The sequence below is a fragment of the Gopherus evgoodei genome, chromosome 7, assembly GCF_007399415.2.
Source record: "Gopherus evgoodei ecotype Sinaloan lineage chromosome 7, rGopEvg1_v1.p, whole genome shotgun sequence".
In the NCBI taxonomy this organism is placed as follows: Eukaryota; Metazoa; Chordata; order Testudines; family Testudinidae; genus Gopherus; species Gopherus evgoodei.
This window is the reverse complement of record NC_044328.1, coordinates 27,332,168-27,346,928: the sequence shown is the minus strand read 5'-3', so window position 1 is coordinate 27,346,928 and position 14,761 is coordinate 27,332,168. Positions and strand designations below refer to the sequence as shown.

The 14,761-nt window shown below is 40.7% G+C and overlaps 1 protein-coding gene across 1 annotated transcript in view; it reads left to right on the top strand.

Annotated features, from left to right (window-relative positions):
- Nucleotides 1–1,200: 1,200 nt before the first annotated feature.
- TCERG1L (transcription elongation regulator 1 like) overlaps nucleotides 1,201–14,761 on the top strand; it is a 230,849-nt gene continuing 217,288 nt past the window's right edge. Inside the window, exons 1-3 of the mRNA XM_030570766.1 lie at nucleotides 1,201–1,563; nucleotides 3,712–3,858; nucleotides 4,557–4,737. Of these exons, the coding sequence (XP_030426626.1) occupies nucleotides 1,264–1,563; nucleotides 3,712–3,858; nucleotides 4,557–4,737 (628 nt within the window). The 5' untranslated portion in view covers nucleotides 1,201–1,263. The remainder of the gene's footprint in view (nucleotides 1,564–3,711; nucleotides 3,859–4,556; nucleotides 4,738–14,761) is intronic.

Sequence of the window (14,761 nt, the reverse complement as noted above, 5' to 3'; positions counted from 1 at the left end):
CTAGAGCTAGATGGAAATTTTCCAGTGGAAGGTTTTGTTTTGTCTGTTTTGTTTTCCCCTAGGAAAGTGCTGTTTCATCAAACATTTCTTGGAAATTTGACAATTTTTTTGTTTAATTTAATTTTGATTATTTTTTGATAAGGGCAAAATGTTCCATTTCAGGATGGGATTTTTCAAGTTCTGAAATGACTTTAGCCAAATCTTCTTAAACCTTACGTAATATAATGGTTTGAAGTCAAAATCAGAACAAAACATTTCAATTTTGGTGAGACCAAACACTGCTGTTGACCCCAATAATTTTTCTTATGCCCCCTTCCACGGAAATCTTGAACTTATGTTAATGTTTTAAGTTTTGTTGTTTTTCTTTCTCTGGAATGAAGTGAAAACACATTTTGAAACGTGGCTATTTCTGTGAAAGGGAAATTCTGACTTTCCACCAGCTTCACCGGTCACCCTTTTCCTGGGGTGATGATCATCCGGGGAGCTCCTGGTGGGCACGGTGGAAAGCCCCCTTGCTCAGTGCCTGAAAGCGGTGTCTTGGAGCCAGCTTCTGGGAGCAGGGACCTCGCTCTGCTCGCATCCTCTTGTCTGGGGAGCTGACGGGGGGAAGGACTGAGCGCCCAGCGGTCTCCCCTAGGGGCACCCTCAGCCGGGTTAGCTGGGCGTGTGTGTGCCGGGGGGCTTCTGTTATAGCTGGGAGCCGGGCCTCCCCCTCGCCCCCTGCTGCTGCCTCCCAAGCCCGAGGAGCGGGCTCTCCCTCCGCCCCTCTTAGGCAGGGGCCCTCTCCCCTCCCGTTCCTGGCCTGTTAGCCCAGCTCCCCTCCCCGCCTTTACACATCTCCCTCTTTCCTCCCCCGGCCAGAGACTGAGCGGCGGCCCCGCTGCCCGGGGCCGTCCTTCCCTCTGCTCACAGAGGGGGAAGGAGTTGGTGGCGACGCTGCCTGAGACCTGCCACCAGCTGGTGTCCCCGGCCCCCCACCCCCCCGAGTAGGAGTCTCCTGCCGGGCTATGCATCAGCAGAAGGGGAGGGAGGTCTGGGCAGAGGGCGGAGCCTGCCGGCAGCAGCCCCGCTGAATGGAGCGGAGTTTCGCTCGGCTCTGGTGCTGCCGCCGCCGCCGCTGCTCCAGCCGCCAGAGCCGGCGGGGTCACGGATGGGCATCGCCCCCTCGGCGGAGCTGTCCCGGTGCCGGCCCCGCTGCTGCCTGCCCCTGCGCGTCCCGGCGGCGAGCCCCGCGAGCGGAGGGACTGCACCGTGCCATGTAGAATGCTCCCGGCTCCGAGAGCCAAGCGGCAGCAGCCTCTCCTCTGGCAGATGAATGCGGAGCCCCCACCGCCTCCCTGGATTTGGATGGTCCCGAGTGCGGCTGGGCTCTTCAGGATAGGTGGGGCCGGGGTGGTGCCCCCTCCGCTTCTGCTCTCCTCGCCACATCCTCCCCACCCTGCTCCTCTGCTCCAAGGGCTTCCCGGCTGGCAAGTCCCCTGCGAGCCTTTCCTGCCTCTCTCAGTGCCCTCTGCGCCAGATCAGCGCCCTGCCGTGCACCAGTATCCCTTCCTGAATGGGCAGGTAATGAATGCGGTTCCCTTCGGTTCCCTTCGCCTCCCTTCCTCCTCCCCGGTCTCTCCCTCTCTCTTTCCCGATCCGGGTGTTTGACCCCCGAAGTGCTGCTACAATAGCACAAGCCGACTTCATCCATGCAAGTTCTTGCGTGTCATTTTCGGGGCCAGTAAAAGCCACGCTGGCGAGGCGCAGGTTGGGGGTGCATGGGGGGGGGGGGGATGCGGTGGTGACTGCCCGTGCAGAAAGCCGAGGGCAGAACTTTTGCCTGCTGTCCAGCGCGCGGTGGTGCTGAAGTTACCCCGCACAGCCCCGTTTGTGGCAGACCCACACAGTTTCTGCGCATCCGTTAGTAACTGCACCGGCTGCATCAGACTTCAAAGGCAGGGGGAGACCGCATAAACTATTAATCGGAGTTTATTTCGGATTCCGGGCGTGAGTCTTCGTTCTTAAGCCACATACCCTGTGTTTGTAAGGTATAGAACCGTATAGAACCCTGTCGTCAGACTCGAATGTGCTAAGAGTTAATGTCCTGTCAGAGTCTGGGCCATACAGTTGGTCAGTGGCATAACACAGCATATGAGAGTTCGACTGGAAAAAGCGGAGGATTGAGAGAGCAGAGACTGCATTAATTGCGTTGCAAAGAGAACCCTAATGCTGGGGCTGAGCAATGAACTGAGGGCTGTCTTTGGTCGGTTCCAATGTATTTGTTCCAGGAAGAGGCATTTATTTTCTGTAGAAGATAATCTTGTTTTATATTAGCTGCAGAAGGGCAGGCTAGGAATAGCGTTTATTACTCCATTTAAATAAGTGAAAGATAAAGATATAAGGGTCTTTCATTCAGCCAAGTAACTTAAGCCTGTTTCTCCTTCTTGCTTTAAAACAAAGTTGCCTTTCCATTTTTAATATCGCCCTAGTAGAAGACATAAGGCAATAATCACCTAAACAGTCCTATTTTTAAAATATTTGTGAATGTCCCATAAGGCTTTTCCATATGCATAATATAAATTAAAAAAAAAAAACTGGATGCCGTTGCAACATGTTTTTATGTTGTAGTGTCATGATGCTGCCACTAGAGGTATTTAATGTCTAGGAACTAGATTTTTTTCCCTTAATGTTTAGAAACACGTTACCTGCAATATTTTTTTCTTAATAAAAGAAAGGGATGGGAGACGGCTCATGAATTGGCTCATTAAGGCTTGTCTTGTTCATTTTTTAACCCTTTGATCTTTTCCTATTTGCTGTGGAAAAGCAGGCTGGTAACAAAAGGGCACTCTAACAATATAAGCCATTAAATTTAGTGTCTCCTATATACATAATAAATACAACAGATGCTAAGATATTTTGAACCATATTAATGTAAGCAATACATCTTAGTGGTGCTTTTTGATGAATGTTTCAATTATTTGTCAGTATTGTAAGGCCACTTCAAATTACTTTTGCTGGTCAACTTTAATAAGTTTTAATGTATTAGATATTAATAGCTATGTTAATTTCATAGTAGTTTAGCACTTCTGTTGTATTTTAATGCTGTTTCACATAAAACTTGAACTCCATAATCTTAGATTAATTTCATCTGGAGATTTCCAGTCAAACATTTTAGCTGTGAATGTCTCTTGGAAGTTAGTGATTTGGAAAGAGGGTGAGCAGGAGAAAAAGCTACTTGCTTTTGTGTTTAATGGAAGGATAACATCAATTATTTTGAAGTGGGAGGAAATTTGAATGAAATGCAGAAATGTTTCTACAATATCAATGTATTTGTCCAAAGAATTCAAGAGTCAGGAAATCACACATTCTGCCTTGTCTTTGCTTTGTCCTTTGCCTCTGGAGACAGAAACACATACATTATCTTGTATGATGATATTTTCTATTTATATGTGACTTTTTTTGCAGTTCATTGCTGATTAGTAATGGTATTGACTAGGTACTCTAACTCTGAGCTTTCTATTTGTAGGTTTCTATAGCAGTTTAGCTTTGAGTGGCACACAATACATGAGACTGATACATTTTTTTTAAACCCAATGTTTAGACTAAAGAGGTTGATACATTACATTTGCTTGAAATTCACTCTTTTAATACAGTGTGTACTAACACTGGTTGATTTATTCTAGAATATTTTTAATTCATTTAATTTTTTATTTTCCTTTTTTTTTTAAGTGGATGTTTGGAGCTCATTCTCCAGTTATAGGATTTTCACATTCTTCTAGTTTGGAATTTGTTCCTGTCTTCCCACATGTATACACATCTACTATTCCACCTCATGCCAGGAAAAGTTGGAGAGATAAGAGACTACCTAATTGCAAGGTAACTCTGAACTTTACTTGGGACATTTTTATATTAAGATCTTATCATAACAACTGGAAAACAATGAGTTTTGTAAACTGTGAAAGCATGCAGAAGGTCAGCAATCTAGGTCAAGCAAAAATCCTGTAGAAAAGTTAATGCTATAAAAAGTTGATCAATAAATAGGCTATTTCTGAAGGTATAAATCAGCAATTCTCTTAAATAGTGAAAAGGACTGAAATAGCTTTAACATTAGTTCTATATTAAGTATATGTAAATTTAAGCATATGAGTAACTATAGGATGGTCTTATCTTTTTTCACCTCCTCCATCTCTCAGCCCTCACTGGAACAACCTTGGGCTACTAAATGTTATAGATACATTTGTTCTGCCATAGCTGTCTCTGGGGTAGGATTGGCCTTATTCTTTCATATTGTGGGGTTTGGATTTTTTGTTTTGTTTTTTTTTTGATTTGGTAGTACTTCCTAAACTGGATAGTCCCCTTATGAGATTGTTAGGTAACCATGCCCTCCCAATAGTTAGGAAGCATAAATCAATCTATATATAAGACAGATCATGTCCTAAATCATGAACAATAGTATAAACATGTGTATATATAGCTATGAGAGCTTGAATCAAAGACCTAAAAACCAGGAAAACAATAAGCAATGAAACTATATTATCTTCAGCTTCAACATACTTTTTATTTATCCTTCGCAGATATATTTAAATAATGCATTTGCTTTGGATTCAGCGTGGATACATCCTGAGGAATCAAGAATCTTCCAGGGACATGAGAAACCTCTTTTAATGACAAATCAAGTAGCAATGGCTATATCTAGGCCAGCTATTGCCTCAAGGCCTCTTCCCACAGTGGTGTTAACACCTCAGACCATACCAGGTTAGTAATAAATAATTATGAACACTTTTTTTCACTATCCATTTTCATTCTATTGATCTTATTTTTAATTTAGATAGTTGCTTCAGTCCTGAATTCTTTTCTCAGGCAAAATTCCCATTTAGGTTGTAACCTTGATAACAAGATCCAGAACAAGAACATTTCACCTTTATTTAAATTTTAAAAAATGACGTGGAAAGAAAAAGTATAAACTTATGGAAAATTGGAACCCAGATTCCTCAGCAATCCACTCCATTGATCGAGGGTATATCCAGCCCAGTGATGACTTGGTTTATTTTCAAACATACTAGTGAGATTGTTGACATAATATTTAATGTGTAATTTTAACATCAGTTGCTTATTTTTAGAATTTGATGTAGTCTGGGTATAGATAGTTAATTATTAATAAGGAACACTAATTAATCCATCAGTTCATTAAAACTAACTTATGCAAGATAACATGCATGAAATAAATTCCATTAATCTACATAAATAAGGTATGTTACAGCTGCTGGTGGTATAATAAATTTTGTGCTAGTGCTACGTTTTATACCCAGAAAAGGCCAGAAAATGTATTGCTGAAAAGATGGATGTGACCTTTCATTAGTATTTTGTTGTATTGATCTAACATGCTAGTTGCCCCATAGAAAACACTAATAAACAAGTAATTAGAATAAAGATAATTGAAGCACAAATGTAGATACTAAAAAAAACCAACAAGGTACTTTTTAAACAAATGTCTGTCTTACTGAGATCAAAGCTAATGCCATTTTAAATAATGGCAAAACCATAGCTGTCCTAGCCTTCATTATTATGGAATTGTTATTATTCTGAAACTGTACTGTAGACATGTAATTTTCTACTTTCTTGTATTTTCTCAATTTTCTGCTGAATGTAATAAGGCAACATTCTTTAGGATAATGCAGAGATTTATTATCATAGATTATTAGTGTTGGAAGGGACCTCAGGAGATCATCTAGTCCAACCCCCTGCTCAAAGCAGGGCCAATCCCCAAATGGCCCCCTCAGGGATTGAGCTCACAACCCTGGGTTTAGCAGGCCAATGCTCAATGAGGGGGAAAATCCATTTTCTGTCTGTTTGCCAGACTTTTTTATTTCAATTATCAACTAATCTTATTCAGCACTTAGGAATTAAGCAGAACAATTCAAATAATTTCTGTATTTCAAAGGTTGTAATAATACTTTACAATAAGCTGCTTTCTGTTCTTGCCACTGTTAATTATTGATCAACTCTAGTGTTGTTCAGCTTTCCATAATGGATGATAGGGACCATAAATAAGTATACTGATGGGCAAAATAATTATACTGCTTATGCATCTCTACCTGGATGCCTTTTACTTAATTTGTGACCCAAAAATGTATGCACTGTTTTGAAGTTTATATCTGTGGCTGGCTGCCATGTTGATGGATGCTTTTATAAGTGCCTGATGGAGTATATTTGGAAGTAAAATACTGGTTCCCACATGCATTGGTGGTCTAGGAACTGGTTGCATTGGGTTCTTTTTTTTTTCTGGTGACTTCTGTTTATAAATATCTCCTAGTAGTAATACACAAAGAGGGCCTAATACTGTAGTGCTAACTTAAGTAAAACTCACAATCAACTCATATTAATGTAATTAAATGTAAACTACTGGAGTTAGTCTGCTCCAGCTCCCATTGAAGTCTATGAATGGGATTTTGAAAAACACCGAAATGAATTAGGTGCCTAATTTACATTGACTTTCAATGAGAGTTAGGTGCCTAACATACTTAGGAGCTTTCGAAATTCACACTCATTAAGAAATACCTCCCCACCCCCCCTGCCCCCCGGACCCTCTGTGTCTCTGTTAAATTTATTTCTATTCATGGGGACTGGAAATGCCATGTTTGCATTTCTTGGAGTTTCTTCATTATCATATCAAAGGTGCAGGGGCATCTCCAGGCACGAGCACGCCAAGCACGTGCCTGCGGCAGCAAGCCACCAGGGCCGCTCTGCCGGTTGACGCGAGGCTGGCAGGCAGGTGGCCTTCGGTGGCATGCCTGTGGAGGATCCGCTGATCCTGCAGCTTTGGCGGACCTCCTGCAGGCATGCCGCTGAATCCGCGGGACCAGGGACCTCCTGCAGGCAAGCTACTGAAGGCAGCCTGCCTGCCATGCTTGGGGCAGCAAAATGTTGTACCAATTATATTAGACCAGTAAAAACGAGCAGGATCTTATTAAAGGGGACAAGGCAAAGATGCCACATTTATTATGATAACAATTTATGACTAATAACTAATATCTTAATTCTTATACACACACATTATACCTATTACCTATACACACACACACACACACACATTCACATTATAATACCTAATACCTATACACACACACATACACACACTCACACACACACACCCACATTCATCAGGTGTTCTGCAGCTGCTGCATAGTCACCAGTCCTGAAGATAGCTTAAGTTCATGGCTTGATTTTGCAGCGTGGGTTCGTAGCTTGTGGCAGCTAACTGGGCAGGAAAGCTGGGCACAAGGCTGAGCTGGATCTCTGTTGGGCAGGCACCGATGTTCTTCCATGTTGGCAGCAGAATGTTACCCAGAGTCTCTCATCTCACCCTTCTTTTTTATAGGCTTTTAGTTTGGATTCAAAGTCTATAGGTCTTGCTGTGTCACGCTGCCTCTGGGTTTTGATTGATCACCCATCAATTGCAGGCGTGACTTTCAGCCTTGGACCTGGCTTTGATCTTCCTTCTGTTGTTCTGTTGTCCTTTTCTTTTTAGGGTGGATGCTTCTTACTTTGTTTAGGGCTGTTGTCTAGGTCTTCAGCCGTTGGAATTTGAACTTTATCTCATCAGAACAGGCTGGGGCTGGAGGTTGATTCCATCATTCATACATACCTCATTCACACATCTAAACTAATAAGATTACAGCAGGGTTTGCAAAAATGAAGGTTGGAGGAAGCTTTTACAAAATGGAGTGAGTGTTTTAAAATGGGGTGTGAATTACAATATGGAACAGAAGTTACAGTATAGGCAAGTGTAGTGAATGGTGAACAGAAGTTACATTAATAAAACAATTTCATTTATCAGTTCTACAAAAATACTTAGAGCCGCCCCTGCAAAGGTGGATTGGGACCATCTATCTCTGCCATTGTGGATCCCGCAAGATCTTGGACCAGAGGCCTGGACCATCTACACTAAATTTAATTAGGAGTTTTTCCTGAATAAAGACCACAGGATCTAGTCTACTATTAGCACTCAAATAGACACACAGGGCCAATCCTCCACTGGAATAAATCAGTATAGTTCCACTGACTTCACTTTCTCAGCTCTTGTTCTTATGCCGTGTGTCTGGCAGAAGTCTTCTGATCATGCTGAGTGTCTCCATTAAAAATTCACTCTTTCTTCATTTAATTGTGCCACCTTCTTAGCTCTACTTCTCCTTCAGTGAGTCCGATACTTACATTTCCAGCCATCTTTGGAGTCTCTCCACAGTCCCTTTTCTGCCCTCCCCTATACCATCTCCTTTCTCTGTCTCGGCATGAACCTCCATCTCCTCCAAGTTACTGGTGCGCGCGACCTGGGTATCATCTTTGACTGCCCTCCCAGGCCCACACATTCAGGCCGTGTCTAAAACATGTTGCTACTTCCTACACAATACCTCTAAAATCCAGCCTTCCATCTCTTCCAAATTGTCCTCATTTCATGTTTTGACTATTGTAATCTCCTCCTATCTGGCTTGGACTACTGCATCTTTGCCCTCCTCAAGTTCACTCAAAATGCTGCTGCCAAGATAACCTGCCTGGCTCATTGCTCTGCCCACCTCATGCAATCAGCACCTTCAGTGGCTCCCTTTTCATCTCCAAACTTAAGCTTTTTGAGTTAAATCCTGTCCCCACTGAAGTGAATGGGAATTTAGCCATTGATCTCAATAGGGTCAGGTTTTCATCTCTTTGTCTTCACCTTTTAAACCCTTCACACCATTCAACGATGTTCGTCTAATAACTTAACATGATGCCAACCCCTGCCTTTATTTCTGCAATGTTCTCAGCCTTTAATATCCACCAGTCAGCTTCACTTTCAAATACTTTTGCACTTTCTTCTATTTTGCCCTTTATGCAGAAGGAAAAGTCCCTGATATAATTAAATTTAACATTCCTGTAGGGGAGAAAATTCCAAATAAACTCAGCACTATAGCTTTTAACTTCAAGAAAGGGCATTACACAAACATGAGGAAGCTAGTTAAATGGAAATTAAAAGGTACAGTCACAAGAGTGAAATGCCTACAAGCTGCATTGACACTTTAAAAAACACCATAATAGAGGCTCAAACTAAATATATACCCCCACCAGAAAAACAATAAGAGGATCAAAAAAAATATGGCTAAACAACAGAGTAAAAGAGGCAGTTAGAGATAAAAACACGTCAATTAAAAAATGGAAGTAAAGTCCTTTTGAGGAAAATAGAAAGGAACATAAACTGTGGCAAATCAAGTGTAAAAGTATAATTAGGCAGGGCAAAAAAGCATTTGTAGAGAAACTAGTAAAAAACACAAAAACTAAGTGAATCAGAAACAAGAAATTGGCCAAATAATCAGTGGGACCACTGGACAATTAAGGTGCTAAAGGAGCACTCAAGGAAGACAAGGCAAATTAATTATTTGCATCAGTCTTCTCTGCAGAGGATGTGAGGGACATTCTCAATCTAAGACATGGTCTTTAGGTGGCAAATCTGAGGAACTGTCCCAGATTGAGGTGTCAATAGGGAAGGATATGGAACAAATTGATAAACAGTAATAAGTCACCAGGGCCAGCTGGTATTCACTATTGCTTAAATCAGTCTCTGTACCAGGTGACTGGAAGGTAGCTAATATAGAGTTAATTTCTTTTTTTTTTAAACTCCAGAGGTGATCCTGGCAATTACATGCCAGTAAACCTAACTTCAGTACCTGGCAAATTGGTTGAAACTGAGGTAAAGAACAGAATTATCAGACACATAGATGGATGTGATATGTTGGGGAAGAGTCAGCTCAGCTTTTCTAAAGGGAAAGTATGCTTCACCTCTCTATTAGAATTTTTTGAGGGTATCAACAAATATGGACAGGGTGTTTCAGCTGGTATAGTTGTACTTGGACTTTCAGAAAGCCATTGACAAGGTCAACACCAAAGGCTGTTAAGCAAAGTAAGCAGTCATAGCATAAGAGGGAGGGTCCTCATGATCAGTAACTGGTTAAAAGCTAGGAAACAAAGAGCAGGAATAAATGGTCTGCTTTCACAATGGAGAGAGGCAAACAGCAGAGTCTCCCAAGAATCTGTACAGGAACCAGTGCTGTTCAACATATTAATAAAACCATATGGAAAAAGAAGTAAACAATGAGCTGACAATGTTTGCAGTTGATACAAAATTACTCAAGAAAAAGTTACAAAGCGATCTCACTAATTGTGTGACGGACAACAAAATGGCAGCTGGAATTCCATGTTGATAAATGCAAAGTAATGCACACTGAAAAACATAATCCCAGCTATACATGCAAAATGATGGGGTCTAAATTAGCTGTTATGACTCAAGAAAGAGATCTTGGAGTAATAGTGAATAGTTCTCTGAAAACATCTACTTCTTCACACAAAGTACAGAAGAACTCATTGGCAGGGAATGCTGTGAAGGGGAAAAGTGTAACTGGGTTTAAAAAAAAAACAAGATAAGTTCATGGAGTATAGGTCCATCAGTGGCTGTTAGCCAAGATGATTATGGATAGTATCCCGTGCTCTGGGTGTCCCTAAGCCCGTGACTGCCAGAAGCTGTGACTGGATGATGGGTTGGATTACACAGTAACTGTCCTATTCTGTTCATTCCCTCTCAAGCATCTGACACTGGCTACTGTCTGAAGACAGTATACTGGATTAGATGGATCCAGTATGGCCGGTCTTATGTTCTTATAATTCATTCATCCCCTGCCTTATTTTCCAGTTCTCTTCTTAAAACTCACCTCTGCTGCAATGCCTACAAAACACTGTCTACTGACTATGGCTATTATAGGAATTATTCCTCTTCCTCTTCCTTTCTTTTCTTACTCCCTCACTCTTATTAATTTACCCATTCCTGCCATTCCTCATCCTCTTTCTACCTTCAATTAAAAAAAAAAGGAAAAAAAATAACAGAGTTGTTCCAGTTCTTCACCATATTCATTTGCTTGTATGTCTTCCTTATCCTCAACCCTTCATCTGTTTTGTGTCTTTTAAGCCCTCCAGGATAGACATTTTCATTTAGCTGTAATTTGTACAGCGTCCATCACACTGGGGCTCCAATCTCATTTAAGGTCTGTGCATGCTATCAGAATAGAAACAATAGATGTTGTCACTGTGGAAATCAATAGCATTCTACTGAAGCCACAAATTTTGTCTAATCTTTCCTGGACTGAATTGTTGAAACATGCACACAATGAAGAGGTTGAAAGTGGGGTGGAGAAGGGGAATGCAAAGGCCTTGGCTAGTGTGGGCTCTTAAAACCTGCTGCAAACCTGCTGTTCTCTCTATCCTCTGTAGCTGTGGCACACAGCAGAACTTCTATCCACTAGGAAAGCTGCAATGTAGGGACAGCAAATAGTGTTTGCCAACAAGAAATGGGTGTTTGTTTTCTCCACCATTTTGCCCTCTCCAGTTGCAGTAGGTGTTAAATCTTAAGCTGCCAAATAAAAATGATATTACAGGTAGGTCTAGTGTTGCTAAAGCCACCTTACTCTATACTACTTTGACTATCAGAAGGGTTGAGCCTTTATTGCATTGCAAATCCTAACTTTTCAGATTACTTGACACAGAACTATAAAAGGAAATGGAAACCCACACCACGTGGAATCAGATGCTTCAGTTGCCAATTGTGGAAGATGCTGGCCCTACTTAGATCAGAATGGTTTTCTGTTTTGTTCCCCCCCTCCACCCCCACCGCCGCCAAAAGCCCCGGGAGACTCTTGTCCAGTCAAGTCTATACATTGGATCCATACCAGGAGTCAGTTATTAGTAACAATGTCCTTGTTTCTTCAGTTCAGTGGCCATTTTAGAATGAAAAAAGAAAATTCATTAAGAATAGGCTTGTGGGATTCGATTTTTGTTTTTTATAATTTTGATGGATAATATTGATTTTTAAGCATTTTTTCTTTTTTTTAAATTTTCACAGTTGTGGGAAACTGGTGGGGGGGTGCAGTGTCAGGCAGTAGGGAGGTCAGATAATTATTTATTGACAGGAAACCTTGAGATTCACAAAGTTATAGCTTTATAACAGGTTGTCACAATCACATATCCAAATATGCAAAATAGCCATAAATCAAGCTAATAAGTTCTCAGGCAGTATTTTTCTTTGTCTAGCTGTACATTTCTATTATTGATAGAAATATTTGATTTATGGGTGTACAGTGAAATTGATATTTACTGATAAAAATCTAATCTTTCCTAGCCTAACTATGAATTGTTGGGGGTTGGTAAATGCTAACATGCATAATTTAATGCTAACACAAATAATTTGGCAGTTGCACATATTAGGTACTGGAAGGTATTATTTGTTCTGAAGAAACGTAATTGGTTATTGTTCCCTGGCAGATAAAAATGGATTGCAAAGCCTTGAATTTATGCACTTACAATTTTATTTATCTAAAGAAAATAACGACACATTATTTTCTCACCTGAAATGATTGTTTATTTTTTTATTTCCACTAGACAAAGCACTATCCTGTATCTTATGTTGTGGATATAGTGTCTATATCTTTTTGCAAGGAAAATGATTTATATTTTTCTCTACTACATTGTGCAGTCTGCCATATGGAATAAAGGCATGACTGGTTTGCAATGAGTCGGATGTGCCTGCTTTTCCTTGTATCCTCACTTAAGGGATGAGACAAGCCGAAAGCTATATGAACACTGGAAGTCTTTCCAGGAGTCTTGAATTAGCTGTCTAAGGTGGTCATGGTCTTCAGAACTGGTTCCATGTGTTGAGTTGAATTATTAGAAATTCCTTGGGATTTTTGTGAGAAATTTTTTTTGGGGGGGGAAGGGGGAGCATGAGGAAAAATATCCCCTATGTTTCATATCATTACTATTAAAATTATTGAAATTGTTTTAATATTTCAAGCTGTGTGGTTACGGTTTGTTGGCAGGTTTGCTTCTCAGTCACTGTTTTGCAGGCAATGTTCTTTTTTTGTTCCTTTTTTTTTTTAAGTAGTACACTTTTTATTAGTGTTCCAAAAGGCTTTCCATAGAAATCTTGTTGAACAAGCCTTTCATATAGCATGCTGTGAAGAAATAGAAAAATATCTTCATTATATTAAGAAACAGAGTTGCTGCTATTTAAATAGAAGTAATACTTTCCATATTGTGAAGTATCCCAAAATACCTGACTGCTGATTATAATCAGTGCAGGCAAAAGTACAAGTAAACTCAAATATATAGCAAGTTACAATCCCTCATAACCTTAAGAGAAAATGCAGAGGCAATTTTGCAGGGTGCCAACACACTGGGCTCATCTTAAGCAACTGGACAAACACTCAGCTAGGCTGTCTGGGAACCTTTGGCACTCTGACATGTGGAGGGGCTTCAGTTGGTTTGTTGGATAAATGATGATATAATGTCTCAATCCACCCATCCCACTAGAGCCGAGCAAAATTCTGACAACTTCCACATTTGTTTAGTCATGAAACATTTTGGCATTCCTGAGAAATTTTTGTTTTGGACCATAAAACCTCATTTTGACATTAAACTGCATTTCCCAATTGTCTCATGGGAGATGTAGTTCTGGCCACCATTCTCTCATATGGACAAGGCTCCCTGGCGAGACTGCGCCTCCCGTAATGCATCTAGTCATGTGGCTCCCATGATGTACTATGCAGAAGAAATACTTTGTGGGAGATGCTGTCCTCCAAAGAGCCTGGCCCATGAGAGAAAATGGGGGCCAGAACTACCATTTCTGTAAGGCAATGTGACTGTAGTTTAATGTTTTTTAGAACTGACTTGAGATTAAACATTTTTGATCAGTTCCAAATTTGAAATGTTTTGATTTTTGTCTGAACCAACTTGAAATAAAATATTATGTTTAATTTTCCTAATGGAAAATCAATTATTTTCATCAAAAGGAAAATATTCCCACAAAAAATTTGTTTTGCAGAAATTGCATTTTCATTTGCAAAATCATTCCAGTGGACAATTCCTGACTAGCTCTCCCATCAATACACTGTTGCTCAAAGAAACAAATCTTCGGCTTCTTTCATCTGCTTGAAGGGAAATATCAAAAGGGATGTCATTTTTCATATTTTGTAAAGTATGCAGAAGGCTTTAAAATTGTAGATGGAACATATTAATAAAAGATGTTTCCAGCCCCTCCCATAATAAGGTCATTGTTATTCCTATTCTAAGACCCTGTCTTCAGTAGGTTATAATTCTCCTGAGTCTTTTTGAAAAAAAATTAACTAATATATTTCATCTGTTTCCAAAAACAAAGATAGGGAAAATACATTTTTTTTGCCCATGTTAAATTCTAGTGACTTTTTCTTTGAACAGTTCTAACACCTCCATGCATCATGGACTTGAAATTTGGCAAAGAAGTGTCCTTTGTTTCTGGGGTACACTCTTTCCTACCCCTGTAAAAGTCTGCCCTTATTTGGTGAATTATAAGCTTTTGAAAAATTGCAGTTCGCACATGCTCAGTAGAGATTTTTTTACATTTATAGCTGATAAATTTCCTGAAGATTTGGTCTCCAATGAGCATGTTCCAGCCTTTCAATTGCTGTTATAGGCCATGCTGGATCCATGTCTGGGTAGTTAAACTGAGAGCAGTAAGCCTGTCTGTCCTGTGCTGTCGATGAGCTTGCTGGGCCCAGGCAGCATGGAGGAAAAAATGGCCTGGTTCAAAGGGTGATAACAGCTAGATCTGCAGGGGGAGGGGAGAACAGAGTAGATTGGGACAAAGAGTTTGTGGATGGGGGTGGAAATTGGGACTGGCTGAACGAGGAGTTTGGGAGCAGAAGGAGAGTAGCACTGGCTGGGCAAGGAG